The sequence below is a fragment of the Periplaneta americana genome, chromosome 7, assembly GCF_040183065.1.
Source record: "Periplaneta americana isolate PAMFEO1 chromosome 7, P.americana_PAMFEO1_priV1, whole genome shotgun sequence".
In the NCBI taxonomy this organism is placed as follows: Eukaryota; Metazoa; Arthropoda; class Insecta; order Blattodea; family Blattidae; genus Periplaneta; species Periplaneta americana.
In genome coordinates, this window is record NC_091123.1 from 51,594,181 (window position 1) to 51,613,438 (window position 19,258).

General features: G+C 34.4%; 1 protein-coding gene across 1 annotated transcript in view; it reads right to left on the reverse strand.

The window, feature by feature from the left end:
• Positions 1 to 1,549: 1,549 nt before the first annotated feature.
• LOC138703093 (protein YIPF5-like) overlaps positions 1,550 to 19,258 on the reverse strand; it is a 432,888-nt gene continuing 415,179 nt past the window's right edge. The window contains exon 4 of the mRNA XM_069830677.1: positions 1,550 to 4,042. Coding sequence (XP_069686778.1) covers positions 3,880 to 4,042 — 163 coding nt within the window. The 3' untranslated portion in view covers positions 1,550 to 3,879. The remainder of the gene's footprint in view (positions 4,043 to 19,258) is intronic.

Here is a 19,258-nt window from a genome sequence, read left to right on the forward strand (position 1 = left end):
TTCCGGGTTGCTTCGGCTAACGGCCGCTAAGGAGTAAGATGCGCGTGGAGAAAGTGATAGGTTGGCTATACCTTATTTTATTTCAAGGAGTGCAATTCGGTGGCTCCTTTGAACACCCATTTACAGATTTATGACTTCCTACACAAACAAGTCTGACAATTCCATCCTGTCCCCTCGTCCCAACATTGCACAGTTGCCACAATCCTGGTGACCCTCGAAATTATGCAGTGAAACTGACGGGATTCTTGGAATTCGGAAAAGATGCGGCAACTCTGCCTCCACGTGGATTTGACGGGTACCTGTCAATTCTTCTGAACGAGGGTTGTGACTGGTTGCTGACAAGAGAAGACAAGATTTCCGTCAGAGTAAGGAAGACATTTATTTATGACAACCAATTAGTAGGGAGAGTAGAAGGTCTGTCGGGAAAGTCATTTCTATGAAACTGCACTCCATGGAAAAAAAAAAAAATAGGGTATAGCATTTTAGACGCTCGTCTTCAAGCAATGCCTCCACCCAGAGCGGTCATTAGACTAGCTCCCTACATTTATCACTTGCGCGAAGGACTTGTTTCTGCTTTTATACTCTACAGATTCCAGAAACGGAGTATAGCAACATGTTATTGTATTGTAAAAGTGCAGTTTCTTCCTTCCTTTAAGTTTATTCCAGAACCTTCTCGAAGTGTTGGTTTTCACTAAATTCCAAGAAACGGCGATCATGTAGCAACAGTCCTTCAAATACAGGGCTTTTGTAAAATTCACCTACACAACACAGCAGTAACTGGGTCGAGAGTCATAAATCACACTGTTCTGACGGAAAGAAGGGTTGGCGGAGGGGAGCGCCAAGGTCATTGCTCTGCGTCGAGCAACCGCAAAAAACAACCGGACGGGAGTGAATACCTTCTGCAATTTACAGCGTAGTCTTTTGGAGCAAAGCTAAGTATTTTCTATCACTGAATAAATAATGTCTAAATTTCCTGAAAATCATTCCTGATAATTTTCAATCCGATTTTTGGCGTTCGGATAATTGGCTGTTATTAAGAGGAGGATTGCTTCTTCCTCCAGGGTGTCCCTATGACCTTGTGCACTCTTAATTGTGGAAAATCAAAAATAAATTCGGGTCAGAAATGGTTAATAACTTTAATTGTGTAAATGAGCCAAATAAAAAAAAGTTTAAATGGCTTATTATGTTCTTTAATATTTGAGTCATACCATTTAGTTCTAGCACATTTTAAAAATAATTAGCTGCAAATGCTCGTGCTCTTTGGAGTCGTTAAGAAATGCTAACTCCACTTGACTGGATTATCCTCCTTATGTTTTCCTTGTTCATCACCTGCAGAGGAAAGTAGATCCAACTCTCGAAACGAGTGAAATCTTACATTAATCACAGTGGTTTTAAACTCCAATACGGATATCATTAAAGAACAATTTCATTTCCGAAAGTAGTTGATAATTTTGGCCGTTATGAAATTTAAGAGTAAAAAATAACAATTTTTGCAACTACAAGGCAGTAACAGAAACATTATGTATATAATTTCCTCCGCCTACTCTTCCTCTTTATTGATGATATCTTTCAATAATGACATAAATGATACATATATTAGTAAAAGATAGTGTACATTCAAAGTACAACGTTTTACTAAGTCACACATTAAAATTACATAATATTTGCTTATCTAAAATTATCTGAAAGCCATCACCTTATTAATATATTGTTTAAGACAATAAAAATGCGTTCTACTACAATAGTGCTACAATATTATTTAATAAATTCAGTAGCAGTGTTCACATTTGTACAAAAAATATAATATTTTGAGAAAAACGATCAATAAAAGTAAAAATATTTAACAATTCTATAAACGTTATGTTATTAAGTACGGAAACTCAAATACAACGTTAATATTCTGAAAACTTAGCACCACAAAATTATCACTTCTAGACAATAAAAGTATATTTTTATTATGAAAGAATAATTTTTTTAAATTCTGATTTATATTACCGGTACTTACATAACACAATGTGATACGTTGATCGAAGTAGCCTATATGACATGTGAAATAATTACAAACGTATTTAACAGAATCACTTTTTTTTAAGTCGTGACATATTATTCGCTACAAAATCTGCTCATATATTTTCATTTATAGTCCTGATTTTGTTCGAGAAATAGCTATATTGCGTCCTAAGTTGTCCTACGCAGTCATATTATATGTTGTTATTGGAGAAATTCTCGCTTAGAGACACCTGCCTCGAAATACTAAAAAATTTTGACTAGTCAATTTTGCCTTGAAATAATTTATCTGGAGACTTTTGACGAATTATAACGTGGAATGAACTACAATACTTGAAAAATTAGCGAAACAACTATAAGAAAGCTAAAAAATGAAACAAAGAAGAAGCCAGAGAGAATCCACGACAGAGGGAAGGATCTACATTTTGAAGTGTAGAGGGAAAATAACAAAATTATAGCGACATATTTAAAGAAAAAATTGTATTCTTCAAAGTGGTTGCTGTTAGATTTGGAATGTTTATTATGCAGGACTTTGAAATAAATCAGGATCATAGAAATTCTTAAAATTATCTTCAGATTCTGTGTAGTTACATCTGGAATTTGACCCGAACAAATCCATAGACTGAGAAAAGTTAATTTTGATGTTTTAATTGACTGGATCAAAATATATAAATTTTGACTGTTTATCGAGAATATTAGCTTTACAGACTATATTTGCTAAAAAAATTGGTATATTTTTCTCAAAAACATATTTAGCTGTCGTTTTTTAAGTTTTAGTTTGTTTCTATCTGAAAAATACTCCTACATGGTGATTCATAATAATGGAAAATATTCATGTGCATATTGCAAAGTAATTAATAATGATGCCATAACATGGTGTTCATCAACTTGTTATCGAAACTTTCAAAGAAATTTATTTGGTACCTCAGGCACACTCAATATGAGAACTCGGACATTCTTACAGAAATACGGTAATCAAATTCTTACCACACTTTCCGACGTAAGCTTATTTATGGATATAAATACAGCAGTAATTATTTTTCTTAAATGCTGAAAGTTTTGTAGCAGAAGCTCATAAACTTACACGTAATGAAAGAAGCGACATAGAATCAGTTCTGGTGACCTGGGAGGCCAAGCGAGGTAGGTCAATTCAGGCTGCAGATGTTTATTGAAATAAATGAGAATTCGTTATGGAAATGAGCTGAGTGCCATCCTATTAGAACAATGTATGCACCTTTGTTGCTGAACATGTCTTCGCCAACTGCAGAAGGCATAACCACATGCTTTATGGAATCATTATTTTGTCACACTGTCTCCCCTGGTGACGCAAGTATGAAACAGATTCATCGCGTCAGTAAAATACATACTTTCAGAGTTTTGCTAAGAAATGCTGAACTTCATGTCATTGTAATATTATTACTTACTTTATAATAAGAATGGAATAGTGTTCCCATCATTTTGAATTACGGAGTATATCAATATAATATTACAATAAAAATAACAGCTTTTCCGGTAATTTGTCACTGCATTATGACAAGTTGTATAACAATGAATAAACGTTTCTCTTACATTCAATTAAACTCATAAAAATATTTCTACTTGTAATGAAAACATTCCACAAATCGAAAGCTATATCCTTTTCAATATATGATATATAGGATATTTTTTATATATTTAGCAAACCATCTTTGTTCACTTACCATTTGAATACCAGGTATTGAAATCATTTAATGTTTCGTAATGGATCAATATCAATATTAAATATAAGTAAAATGTGTGAATTTTAAAGAAAACCAATTTTTTTACTGCTACTGAATTATTGCAGGATAAGCTAAAACTGTGCATTTACTAATACCAAACACCAGACAACATCTAAAATATAGTGATAAGGGCGAAGACCCCATACAGCAGAGCGCAGGGGTAGGCCACAAGCGGCTGCTGATGATCCATGGAGTAAGCTGTAACGAAGAGCTTCGAAGCGGAGAGGCTGCACCAGGCGATGGCCAGGCCAGTCAGCACGAATCCAATCAGACCCCTGCAGAAGGGAAAGGAATAGTTGAGACGATCCATTTCAAAACAGGCTATATGTACTTTTTAAAAGAAATTGAGTTCCTGTAATAATACACTACTTAAGGGATTAGCGCATCACATGGCACACTGTTTATTCGTCTAAACCAGCGGTCATCAGAACACTGCACTCTCGGGCTAGCTTCTCTTACCCGCGGACAAGACACAGCCCTAGCGTGCATTCGTGGCTGCTGGCGGGTATGCTGTCTCTCTATCCCTTGTGTAGGACGGAGCGGAGTTCGTTACCCTCCATGCACTCTACCATTTCAGAGAGTGCTGACAACCACTGTCTATTTGCCCGTTATTTTTATGTTGAAAACTGAGTGTTATTCCAAAACTTTCTATTGTTTGGAGTCCTGTCATACCAAAACGGGCTTTTCGCACCAATGAGAGTTTAGTGTAGATTCAGGTAACAATCATTTTGCTTCTTACGTGACATTCCTCTAACTTTGTGGCCAATGAAACATCTCCGGAATATGTATTATACAGAATGAGTTTTAATTCACCGGCAAACTTCAGGGGGTGATTTCTGACTGAAAATGGAGCACAAAAGTTCATATCACCTTGTGTCCGGAATTATATAATTTCCACGGTAGGTGGCACTGACGACATTCTCTCATAATTTGCAGTGTGCGTTTAGTGTTGCAGATATTGTGATTTAAGCAACGTAGAAGCACAATGGCCCGGTATTCATTCCAGGAACAAGCCGAGATGGTGTTCATGTATGGCCAAGCAGGTGGAAACGGTCGAGAGGTAGCACGGATGTACCGAGCTACGTACCCTGACAGACAGCACCACCCACCTGGAATGAATACCGGACCATTGTGCTTCTACGTTGCTTAAATCACACTATCTGCAACATACAAAACACACACTGCAATTTATGAGAGAATGTCGTCAGTGCCATATACCGTGGAAACTATGTATGCATTTCCGTAAACAAGGTGATATGAACTTTTGTGCTCCATTTTCAGTCAGGAAACACCCCCTGAAGTTTATCGGTGGACTTAAAACTCACCCTTTATATCTTTCGCATATTAAATATTACAGTACCAGGTAAACTAGTTTCAGCCTGTTATGGGCCATCTTCAGAACTGGTTCATTCATTCATTCATTCATTCATTTATTTTATTCCATAGATCTTACATGAGCAATGAAGCTTTAAGATGTGGAACATGTCAACATTTTACAATATTACAATTACTGATCTTGGCGCCTATTGTTTGTGTTTCCTTTGGGGGTATGTTTGTGTAGTGTAATGCGGAGTCAAAGAATGTATGTTCTGAAATTGAGTTGTGTTTTGAGAATTTCATTTGGATATGTTTTTGTGTGTCTATATATTTCGTATTGTTCTAGTGTGTTTAGTTTCTGGATTTTTGGTTGAATATGTAGACTTTCCATGTCTGTGTTTATGCCTCTGTAGGTGCGGTTAGCATTTGTAATGTGTTCTGCATATGTGGAAGTGTTTTGTAGTTTTGTTATGGCTGTGATGTGTTCTTTGTAACGTGTTTGAAATGATTTCCCTATCTGTCCTATGTAGAAGTATTTGCAGGTGTTGCATTTGAGTTTATGTAAGTCTGTGTGGTTGTATTTGTTTGTTTGTGTTGTTTGTGTGTTGAGATGCTTTTGTAAAGTATTATTTGTTCTGTATGTGATGTTGTAATTTAATTTCTTCAATGAGGTTGCAATCTTGTGTGTGTTTTTTTTCGTATGTTAGTGTGATGTATTTTTTGTGTTCTTGTATTTGTGTTGTATTCTTATGTTTTTTGTGATGATGTTTTGTCTTTCTTATTATGTTAGGGTTGTATCCATTTTCTTGTGTTATATATTTGATTTCGTTTTATTATTTGAAGCAATACTTTTTTTGCTTTCCTGAACAATTTGTAGTATCCTCCACCATACTAATCAGGAACTGGAGTGTTCTAACTGAATCTTACTGAATGTGTTACCAATACCAACAAATATTTTTAATAGGCTTAAGTACTTTACTAATAGACGGTAGTACAATATGCTTGCGATGCGTTATACTGTATTTACAGTATAGAGAAAGCGAGTGAGTTAAGATAGATAGATGGATTTATTGAGTTAAAATATACATACAGATGTTATATTATCATAATTATCTCTTAAATCCAATGCACAGGTCTTCTGACCGTACGTGCTTTGTACCTAAAACAAGTCCTACTTTGTAGGTTTCACCCCCTCACCTATAGTTAGATCCAAACACTCTCCAAAAGAACACACAGATTAAAATAAAAAGGGCACAAACAAAACACATTACATAATATATCCTAACCTAAAGAGGCATAAAAGTGTATAATTGAGTATCCCTTCGTCAGATCGCATCACAAACTTCAACAGCTGGAGTTCTGATCTGTCTTGCCTTCAATCCAGTCTTTTGTTCCCATTCTCTATTCCCCATGAGGTCAAGACATGCAAGCGACTCCTAATCTGACTTAGCATCGAGGGTGATAGATATTTTTTCCGGATATGTTCCAATTCGACACACTGTAATAAAATATGTGTCCAGGAGTCCTTTTCTCCACACAGTGGACAAAGGCGCTCTCCTTAAAGTGAGTGAGTTATAGCGGGTGCGCAGAAGACAATAGTGAAAGTGTATTAAGTGAGTGTGTGTGCAGTGTGTTGTAGTGAAAGTGCAGTTAGGTAATGAGTCAGTTCAGTGATTTAATGTTCGAGAAATGAGTTAGATCTAAACTGATGTTTAGTAGGAAGTAGTGAATGCGCAGTGTGCAGTTGTGTACATGCAGTGAGTTATAGTGTGTGTACAGTATTTTTGTAATGAAAATGCAGTACGATACAGAGCCAGTTCATTAAGTTTTAATCATGAAGTAACGAGTGCAATTAATGTGGTTTATAATTACAGAATATACAAGAAATGTTGAAAATGCTAATTGTGAAGAATGTATATAATAGTGTAACATGAGATGTGAAGAGTGTATATAATAGTGTAACACATTTCTTTATAGGCTTTTGATTGTATATTCTCTTGTTCGTTATATTATTTGGTGTGGTTGACTTGTTTTGTTTGTACAATTTTCTACTGGAGACACAACACTTCTCCTGTTGTAGATATGTCGGAATTTAACATTTAACGGTTATTTAACTAGCTAGGTAGTGAGTACAAATTAAAATTATAAAACAAAAATGTTTCTAGCCACCACCGTAAGAGCCAGGCTCGTGTACGGTGTGGTCTTGATCAATAATATAACATAAAATTTACAAAGACAGTTTGCTAAATACAGTAATTAACTTAATTCAAATCGATAAATAACACAAAAGAGAAAAAAAGGACGAGAAAAAGAGAGAAAAAACACACATTTAATATAAATTGACAATCAGACAGAAGCCAGTGATTTCAATAAAAAACATGAATATAGTCGACAGAAATAAAAAGGTAAAAAAGTACATTTGTTAATATTATATATCATGAATAATTTTATAAATTTCTTTTTTTAAAGCTTCAATTTTAAAATATTTCAAATTTGGAAAATGATTTGTAATTTTATTATAAAGTCTTGGGCCGAAACTAGCACCATGTTTAAGAGCTGCACTTCTATGACATTTAGGCTCAATTAATGGGAAAGCAGACTTTTGTCTTCGAGTACGATATTCATGTCGATTAGATTTATGTTTTATTTGATTTCTTTGGTAGTAAGTTAGTAAACTATATTTATAAATTTCTTCAATAGTTAATACTTTAAAATCTTTATAAATTAAATTTGTTGGGTAATCCATATTTTTGGTCAAAAAAATTTTTATTAATCTTCTGTGTAATAAAATTAATGCTACTCCAGCCCAATTTATTATACCATATTGTATTAATGATTGTACCAAAGATAAAAATATTATTCTCAATGCCTCCTTAGCGATAAAATTTCGATGTATTATGAATATTTATAAATTGCCTTTCTTATACTTGTACACATAAAATCAATTTGTTTATCCCAACGTAAATGCTAATCTATAATAATTCCTAAATATTTGACTTGTATGGAAGGTGTTAGATGTGGGAAATTACAATAATTATTTGTTAATTCATTACATGAAATATTATAAATATTACTATGTGATAATTATTCATAGATGGAGGTAAACCTTCGTTGTTAAAGAAAATGGAATATAGGTAGTTTTATTAGCAGTTGAGGACAGGAGATTAGAGTCAAGTCAATTTTTCACTACTTTAATTCCATTGCTAGCATTTAAATAAGTGTTATCCCAATTTTCCCCATTAAATGTTACTACAGTACTAACTTTTATTTTATTTCATTTTATTTTATTATTTTTGGCTTCGGGGTGGACATTCTATTCAGAAGTAATTATTGATTTTAATTCGATTTCCCAAACTATTTTGCAACTTTTTAATGTATTCCTACACTGTATTTCTCTTGTTTTTCTTTTGTCAATATGTCTTATTTTTGCATATCGTTATATATAACCAACCTATTCATCCATCCATCCATCCATCCATTGAGTGTGGCTCAAATGATGACTTATCCAGTAATGACCAGAGAAATCTTGTTCGATTCGCAGCAATGAAATTAATTAAAATAATTTATGAGTTTCCAGAAAGTCTCGTCGTACTTAGATCTGTGTTTGAATCCGTTGTGTTGCATTCACTTCCCTTTCTAGGAAATTTCCTACCAAGAGAAATTTCCACAATAGGGTGAAACCACATTTCAAAATAAATACTGCGAAGATTATGGAATGTAGGCTAAAACCTGTTGCTGTCAATACAAATTTGAGGCAAAATTTATGTATGAAATATGGTGAAAAATATTCACTTACACTACTTTTTCAATAAAATCTGAAATTTCAGTTAGGATAGTCAAGCCAGATGTGTCACGCCTTACACTACGCAGAGTGATGTAATTCATACTCTAAATTGTCAGTGAAATGTGTCATAGTGCCAGTGCAGTGAGTGAGATGAGAGTGAAGCGAAAGGTTATCAATATCAATGTGAAACTTATGTATGGCCTATACATATGTGGGTTATAATAGAAAATTAGGTTCACTTATTAATTAGGTTGTTATATATATTATTATTAATGCACTGTGTATTATTTCTAATGTATATTTTAATTGTATTGTGTATTATTTTTATTGTGTGTAATTAAGTTACGACTGCCACCGGGTGTTTGCCCACTAGCAGTGTAAATAAATACATACCTGTCACAATTTAATTACACTGACGCCTACTCTTGACTGTCTGTCAAGGGGACTTAAAGGCCTACTCGTATGTGAACGTATGAAAAATTTCTTGTAAATCTGCTGTTTAAACTGCAAGTTCTACAAAAATTCGCAGACATAATTTCAAGTAACTTTTACAGCGATATACTGTAATGAATAATTTAAGATGTATGGATCATATGCGGAGACAAAGATGAGGGCAGAAAATAGGAATTTTATTTTTTATTTTAGTAGGTTATTTTACGACGCTTTATCAACAGCTTTGGTTATTTAGCGTCTGAATGAGATGAAGGTGATAATGCCGGTGAAATGAGTCTGGAGTCCAACACCGTAAATTACCCAGCATTTGCTCACATTGGGTTGAGGGAAAACCCCAGAAAAAACCCCAACCAGGTTACTTGTCCCAACCGGGAATCGAACCCGGGCCACCTGGTTTCGCGGCTAGACGTGCTAAGAGTTACTCCACAGGCGTGGACAGAAAGAAAATAGGAAAGACTGGGTAAAGTTGGGTTTGCAGTGAAAGAATCTTCCCTTTCGCTACCAATATTACAGAAAGCTGTCAGGTGCAATGATACAACGGTCAGGATATATGGGTGAGATTCCACCTGACAGTCCTGGCTTCCACACAGCGTCAGACATCTGTCTGAAAATTATCCCATTTCCATCAGTGATGTAGATATCCCCATGTTACCCTATTAGCACAATTGTATATGACGTCATCAGACTTCCAAGCATTATAACGGCATGGCAATGCCAATAATATCGGTACAATATGGAAGCGCAGGATTACGTATACCTGCACTGGACATTGTCAGTGAGTGCTTGGGTGTAATGCACAGCTCAACGACCCATCTGCAGATCAGCACAATGCATGCATGAGGAAGAAGCCCATTGCAGTACAGAGCTGGCGGGAATGCCCGAGGTTTCTCTCAATAACTCGTAGCAGTATTAGTAGTAATAAAATTATAGTAGCCATATTAACCATAGTCGGTACCGGAGCTGAGCTATAACGAGCCACGGTACTAATACAAATCAGTTAATACAAGATGAGTATTTTCCCTGGACCAAAAATTCAACACAAATTAGTATTTTACCGTGGATCAAATCTGTGATAAAACGGTCGAAGTACGCATTACCATGGATAACTATAGTTGTTTTGTCACCGGTAATCATGAAATAGGCCTTAGTAGGCTTCATTCATTATGTTTTCCAGCTGAAGGTGGAACTGATCGACGGGGACGGAGACGAGAATAGAGGAAGAGTTATTTATTAGTGTTGCAATGGGAAGTATTGGTATGAATGCAAATAAGGTACATTAACCCCTAATTTCTTTTGTGTTTCACTAAGTTTTTCTTTACTATTTTGTTTTTGCTATATGTGTGTGTTTGTGTTTCGAATTGAACGGGTTACATCAGCTGCTTGTCTATGCGGATGATGTGAATATCTTAGGAGAAAATCCACAAATGATTAGTGAAAATGCGGGAATTTTACTGGAAGCAAGTGAAGAGATAGGTTTGGAAGTAAATCCCGAAAAGACAAAGTATATGATTATGTCTCGTGACGAGAATATTGTACGAAATGGAAATATAAAAATTGGAAATTTATCTATTGAAGAGGTGGAGAAGTTCAAATATCTTGGAGCAACAGTAACAAATATAAATGATACTCGGGACGAAATTATACACAGAATAAATATGGGAAATGCGTGTTATTATTCGGTTGAGAAGCTATTATCATCCAGTCTGCTGTCAAAAAATCTGAAAGTTAGAATTTATAAAACAGTTATATTATCGGTTGTTCTGTATGGTTGTGAAACTTGGACTCCCACTTTGAGAGAGGAACATAGGTTAAGGGTGTTTGAGAATAAGGTGCTTAGGAAAATATTTGGGGCTAAGAGGGATGAAGTTACAGGAGAATGGAGGAAGTTACACAACGCAGAACTGCACGCATTGTATTCTTTACCTAACATAATTAGGAACATTAAATCCAGACGTTTGAGATGGGCAGGACATGTAGCACGTATGGGCGAATCCAGAAATGTATATAGAGTGTTAGTTGGGAGGCCGGAGGAAAAAAGACCTTTAGGGAGGCCGAGACGTAGATGGGAAGATAACATTAAAATGCATTTGAGGGAGGTGGGATATGATGATAGAGAATGGATTAATCTTGCTCAGGATAGGGACCAATGGCGGGCTTATGTGAGGGTGGCAATGAACCTCCGGGTTCCTTAAAAACCAGTAAGTAAGTAAGTAAGTAAGCAAGTGTGTGTTTGTGTTTGGTTTCTTATTCCTTGCATTTATATTTATTATTTGGATTATTTATATAAAGTTTGGTGCGAAATTAAATTTAATTGCATTTTTCGTGTGTATAATTATATTATACATAATTATTATGTTCGTTTGTTTGGCTACGTGTTTTCTACGAAATTTAATTTAATTGTATTGTTATATTTAGTTTAATGTGTACATATTCATATGGTCCTTTTGTTTAAAACTGTATATTTGTATTTATTACTTTCACTATTTATTGAAATTTGGTATGAATTGGAATCATTCATTCACAGTGTTCTGTCCAAGGGCAGGTCTTTCACTGAAAACCATGAATTCTCCTATATTTCTTATTTTCTGCCTTCCCCTTTGTTTCCTCATATGATCCATATATCATAATGTCTTCTATCATCTGATATCTTCTTCTACCCCGAACTCTTCTCTCGTTCACCATTCTTTCTAGTGCACTCTTCAAAATTAGTTTGTTGTAATTGTGACAATCATAATGAAAATAGGGATGATGATGATGATAATGATAATAATTACTAGGCTATTATTATTGTTATTCTTATTATTTTATTATTTTAATTCAGTAGGCCTATAATTTTTTTCTGAAGATACAAAATATGCATAATTATAGCACGAATGACCATACAAGCTCGTGCGAAAGATGTGTACAGTACATGTGTTTTCATCAGTTATGTATAAATAAATACACATCAATCATTCTTGTTTTCTAAAGTCCTCATTTCCGTCGGTTATCTTTTCCTTTATCTCTGATTGAGGTTATGGTTGATATATACATCTACTTCAGGCAGTACATCTCACTTTACGATATGTGTCAGAATAAGAATAATATTGTTTGTGTAACGTCTTAAGTCTGAATCACGAATATGTTACTAGTCGGCGATGTATGTAATGCAGGAGTAGAGGAACTGGCCACGTTACCCCACTATCTCCTGGCTGAGTTCCCTCATGAGCGATGCCTTATTGGCGTCACTTATGAGGTTGTGACTTGTCTTCGAGCAGTTGATTAAACAACATTTCTTTTTATTTATATTGTTATAAAATATGCAAGTAACTTATTTAACATTCAGACACTTGCAACAAAGCCATTCGTCTTAAATGATGTAACTTTAATAATATTATATAGCTTAGGATATGATATTAGGGATTAAAAGCAACAGTGGCGCATGTCAGCAATTGCAAAGGATGAGGTACAAGTATTTTAACTTTTGCGTTCTTTGCAATTGAGATGTACGTTGAAATATTATAATTTAAGCGGGTATTTGTGCAAGTATAAAGTTCTTTGGTACTTGAAATACACGACAAAATGTCACACTTTTTTTTTTTACTTCCATAAGTTGAAGTTTTAAAAAAATCTGATTTACGCCACTGTTGCTTTGAACCCCTCGTATGACCAACCATAGGGACGTAGCATATGTTCCATGAAAATTAAATATATATATATATATATATATATATATATATATATATATATACTTGAAGACTAGTTACATTGTAGTTTCCAGATGAATGATATTAATCTCGGACATGTATTTTAAGCTTATATTTTTCCATGTAACCTAGGCCTATGTTTTGGAAAATTCATCCTCGCATCAATTCATTCATAATAGTAATTAAATTATCGTTATTCAGAATTTCCCAGCAGGAAAGATAAATATTCTGGGAGATTATAGTATCAATCATTTACAACTAAAACGTTCCTATGAATATGTGGTCTATACCGAACGGTTATTGAGATAGAACTGTTTGAATGTAAAGTTTTATATTTACAGCATCTCGAATTTGGAGCTGCCGTCAATGTACATATAGGCGGCCATGGAAACTTGTTTACGTAAACAGCTGACTTGGTATTATGGTTTGCTATTTGAATGCTGCAGTTGATTATTAGATGTGTTATTGTTATTACAATAGTGCTGTTTATTGTTACAGTATTTAATCATAGTAGTAATTTAGGCCCAAGAATATGATATAACAAATTTATATTTAAATATCCTAATCTTGTCAATTCTAATAGTTCTAGTATTATATTAAAAAAGTTATGTATGGATTTTATAAATGAAAAAAATTGTAAATTTAAATTTATATATTCTTACTGCATGGTAGACATAAGACAAATTGTATTATATACTTCTTAATTTCAATTCAGGAATCCACTCCTGAGCACGAGTTCTACTCTTTCAGGGGTGAGCTAAAGTTTTTTGTGCTCGACCATGCCGAAATGTAGTAATTATACACCTGGTTGCAGTCCTTTAATGTATGTCATTAAAGTACACCTATTCATTAAAGTTCAGGTTTTCGATTGTTCTCGGATATGCAATCGAAAGACGAGGGAAACGTCACGGAGGCTGGAAATCCAATACTGTCGCGGAAGGTTATATTCTGTTACTATAATAATTAGCGTTAATTGTAAATAATATTCAAATAAATTCAATTTGTCATCTCGTTTTTAAATTCTAAATCAATTTCCAGGTTATATATTCTCTGCATTACAACAAGGTCAATGACATTATTGTTCCTCGGAAAAAATCAATACTTTCGCGTCTGCGCACATCTCACAATTTCGAGCTATGAACAAGGTCACTTCCGATCTTCTGTCAGATACAAATAAAATGAATATTTCTGAATAATTTCAAGTTAGAAATATGGTCGAGCATAAAAAGTCGTATGAAACTTGCCTATAATGGTAATTAAGACGGTCGTATGAAAATTATGAAACGAGCGCAAGCGAGTTTCATAAACAAACATACTTGCGTCTTAATTACTACCATTATAGGCTCGTTGCATAATGTACTATTCTGTTTTCATTACATTTTATGTTACAATTATTAGCAAAATAAATAAATAAATACATAAAGAGATAAATAAATAAATAAATAAATAAATATTGTGATAGTAACATTGTAGATGTTTATAAGATATCACACCATCTACACAAGTGCGGGATCATCTCAATACCAAATTTTCTAATCCGTGGACTGGTCGAGGCAGTATAATTTCCTGGCCACCAAGATCTCCAAACTTGATCTCGAATATGTATACAGTGTTGAGTGAAGTTTACACATTGAAAAGTAATACAATGCATAAACTTCTCACTCTATTTCGCGCTCTTCACTGAGCTCGTAGGACTGCGGTAAGACCTACATGAAAAGGTAAAGTGATGAATTAGACTGTAGGGGAGTTCGGAGGCGGCGCGCAAGAGAATCTGTAGCGCGTTGGGGGGTGCGCACACCATTCCATCCCAGGTAAATGGTAGATGGACAGATCCAGTCCTTGTCCTCCTCTGAAGGAGTAGTAATAGCTGGTCCTTGCTCCCGGACTCCCAAAAAGTGTATTTCTATGAGGGCTGGCTTTTCTTTAATTCACGAACATTAGCCAGTGTCAGGCTGAGTGCTAAATAAATTAAGTGACCTTTAATTCAATGCACAGGGTTGCTAGTCTACCATTATAACGACACAACACACTGCGGGGTACAGACAAAGCACCAGACAGCATAATTTATTGCTCCACGCTTTCGGCGTCGTATTTATTACGGTTTATGTTTCTGTGGTTAAATATAAAATTAAGCTTGTTAAAAGTGAAAAATTAAAGACAAGTCTTTCATGAAGTCTGCCAATGTTATATTTATTCTCTTTTTATTCCTCTTTACGCGGTTTCTCTTATCTTTCACTTAATTCAACATTTTATTATTTATACGTATTGCTCCTACTACAGCTTCTCGAACTCTTAATATTCCACCAATCATTACTTTCTGTTACCTTTCATTCTTTGCTTTGTAATATTAAATTCCTTTCAAATCCATATTACTTCCCCTCATTCCTTAATATTTATGCACAGTGTAATTAAATAATGAAACGAGTAAATTTATGAAATACTGAGATATGCGTGAATAATGAACATACGTATACAGTTATTACGATGTACCGAAGTATATATGATATTTCCATGCAGAAATTCTGCGTCATCATATGATGAAGGATGGGTGGAGCGGAGAGAGGATTCAATCCGGCATCGGAATGGGAATCCGGTGTGGCTCAGTGGATAGAGCGTCAGCACTTAAAGCTGAAGGCCCGGGTTCAAATCCCGGTGCCGGAGAGAATTTTTCTCCCCTCCACCCATCCTTCATCATACGTATGCAGATTGTTTCATTTATCTACCTCACCCAAAATATTTTTTTTTTCAGGTGCCAAATGAAAAGTTGTTTCAAACAAAAATTCTGTAAGTATAATGAGTAATTAATATGATATATCTTCCTTATAACCTTCTTCATTAAAGACATACGAGTAATGACTTCATTTCTTTAAATGGCAAACATGAATATTTTATTTAATGAATCATTAGACTTCTTTAATGCCTGTTCAAAAATATATCACAATGTACCATTCTAATAAACAAAATATTGAGGTATGAAAAAGAATATGAATTCATATTGTACGTACTTACTACAAGGTTGAAGTAACATGATGCTTTGTAACACTGAGCTTAATTTTATTAATAGTACCTAAATGGCAAACAATACGCGAGAATAAATTTTCTGATCTTTTAGAGGCCATATATTTGAGAAACAGAATGCCTATGTGGTACTGCCATGATAATGCTCAGCACAGAACACATAACATCGTGATCTGTAGTGAAAATATCCTGTTAGATGGATTGAACGTGGTAGACCAGTTAGTTGGCCTGCTCGTTCTTCTGACCTTACGCCACTAGACTTTTTTCTTTGGAGAGCTGTGAAGGACGCTGTATATCGAAATGTTTCAGCAATATCAGAGGACAAGCAGGAATGTATTACTCATGTTTGTACATCCATTCAGTAGGTAACACTAGAACGATCTATGGAGTCATTCATTCAAAGATTGTATTTATGCAATTAATCCAATGGTCACCACTTGGAGCAAGACATGTAAATTTTCTGTTTTACTAGTAGATGTACTAAAGTACTACAAAGCGCTACTTTACTTTGAACTTGCAGTAAGTACGTACACTAAGTATTCCATATTATTTTTTACATCCCACGATGTTTTATGTATTAGAATGGTATACTGTGATACATTTTTCAACAGCCTTCAAGAGCTTAAATGATTCCTTGAGTAACAGTATATGTTTCCATTTAAATAAACGAATTCATTACTCGTATCTCATTTATAAACGAGTTTGCAAGAAAATATATGCCCATAGTTTTAATTCCCCATTATATTTAAACAACTTTTGTTTGAAACTATTTTTCATTTGAACTTAACAAATCATTTATTTAGGTTAGCAAGATAAATGGGACACTCTGTATGTGAAAAATAAGCCATTCTAGAAATAATCGTGTAAAGTAATGTATCAATATAATCATGTACGAATGTATGTAAATCTGGCAAGTATGTATGTATGTATGTATGTATGTATAAATTGCAAGTAGAGGGTTCACCACATAAGATGCTCTCCTCAAACCATAACTTCACTGGCATTTTCTGTTAAACGTCTCGCATACCTAACGTGAAATCGGCCCCTGTAGTAGCTTTAGTTTCTAAAATCTGTTCAGTGGGGAAAATGTTTATAAATAACTTAAAATTGAATGCAAGTGCATTTTACCTGTAATAGAAGAGATATTCAACGTGTTATCCTCCTGCGTCTGTACATTTTGAACATCTCCGAAGATTATGCTAATATACTCGACTACTGTAACCTCTTCTTATGGAATGTTCAAAATGACTTCTCGGATATTTTCTAAAACATTTTGCATAACTTAAAACCACAAAAAATCGATGAAATACGCTATATAACATTCTCAGACAATTAGAAAAAAAAAAGTCAATACCTTGCGCCACTCTACGTACATATGCGTAATCATTTCAGAATCCTAAAAAATTAGAAAAACGCGATAGCTTGCACTACACTACGAATGAAAGAGTGGGTAATACCATGAGTGTTGTCATATAATTATAAAGAAATAAACGCAATAGCTTGCACTTCATTACGAACGAATGAGTAATCCCTTAAGTAGCTCAGAATGAACTGAGGTGAATTGAATACTTGCAACGAATAACGTCCTTGAATTTGCACGCCTACGACTTACGTACTGTGGGAGGCAAAGTTTCTGTACGTCCCGTGGTGTCACATGCGGATGAATCTGTATGTGATAGGCTATACAGCGCTTAAAAACGCTGAGTATTTTTGTATTATATTGTATTGTATTGTATTTATTAACATTCCATGGTATTCATACATTGCTTCACAGTTAGAATATGGAACAAGCCAAAAAACTTAATACTACTATAAAGTCTTAATTTGTAGTCACAGTCTAGTTGAAATATTACACAGAAGAGGTTTATAATATAGTCTACTAGTACAACACAAAGTTTTAGTATCAATTTCATGAAGCATTAATGAATGTCATGAATTCGCCTACAGAAGGCGTGAGAAATTAGGTACTTCTTTAATTTGGCCCTAAATAATCTTATGTTTTAAGTTTCATTTTTTATATCGATTGGGAGGCTATTAAAAATTTTTACTGCCATATAAAGCACTCCTTTTTGATAGCACAATAGACTTGCCGATGGAGTATGAAAGTCATTTTTAACGCGTATTTATGCTATGAACTGTTGAATTAGTTACATAGTTTTCACGATTACATACGAGGAAGATTATTAGTGAATAAATATACTGACAAGCCATGGGCATTATTTGTAGTTTTTTAAAAATAGTCCTACATGATTCCCTAGATTTGCCACACACTATTATTCTAATTACTCTTTTTTTGTAGGAATATACTGTTACTACCAGAATATTATTCCAAAATTCATTACCGAATGAAAGTATGCAAAGTATATTGTTTTTAAGGTATTGATATTTACTATCTTTTGCATAGATCTAATAGCAAAATAAGCTGAATTTACTTTGGGGGTTATCACGTGTCCCGGAAAAATATGCATGCATTGTAAAGCCTACAAAAAAAGTATTTTTTTTTCTAGGGTTTGCCCAAGTGTAAGACAAACGTGAGGTAATCTCATAGCAAAGTCTCTGTCTCATCTCACCGAATACCATCTAGGTATCACCTATTTCTTCGACGTTAATTTATCTAGTGCTTCACAGAGCGTTATTAAATAATCTACTAAAAATAACGAGTTAATTGATGACATCTTGGAGCTTTCGACAGTATTGTTTCGTGTACCCTTTGTTGCTTAATTACTTAATGTCTGTATCTAAAACATGCTAAAAAAAAACTGTTCTAAATTGACCAGAGTTAAAAGATTACGCCTGAGCATTAATGGAAACAGGCCAATTATAAAACGTAAAGCAAACAAGGGTTTATACAAATACAAAACAACGTTTACTCTTGTTACGCAACATTTTCATAATTGCAGCGGACGCCAGGATGGTGGAACCTTGATTACACAGGACTGAAATATCGGTACGCAACAGCGAGCTATATTTTTCAAACAACAACCGCACAAGTCATGTTTCAACAAGTACTCACAAATGGATGCATGCTCTAGTAACTTTGTTACCTTTCGTCTAAAGAGGACATTGCAATAGCAAATGGTACTGCATCACATTAATTCTTTTTTCAAATGTTTGTATTATCTCTTCATGTAGAAGTTATAGAAAGGAAATAGTGAGACACTGCGAAATTTCAATTGTAAGATATTTACGGAAATAGGCCTATACGCGGTCGAGCATCTCTAATATACAGAAAA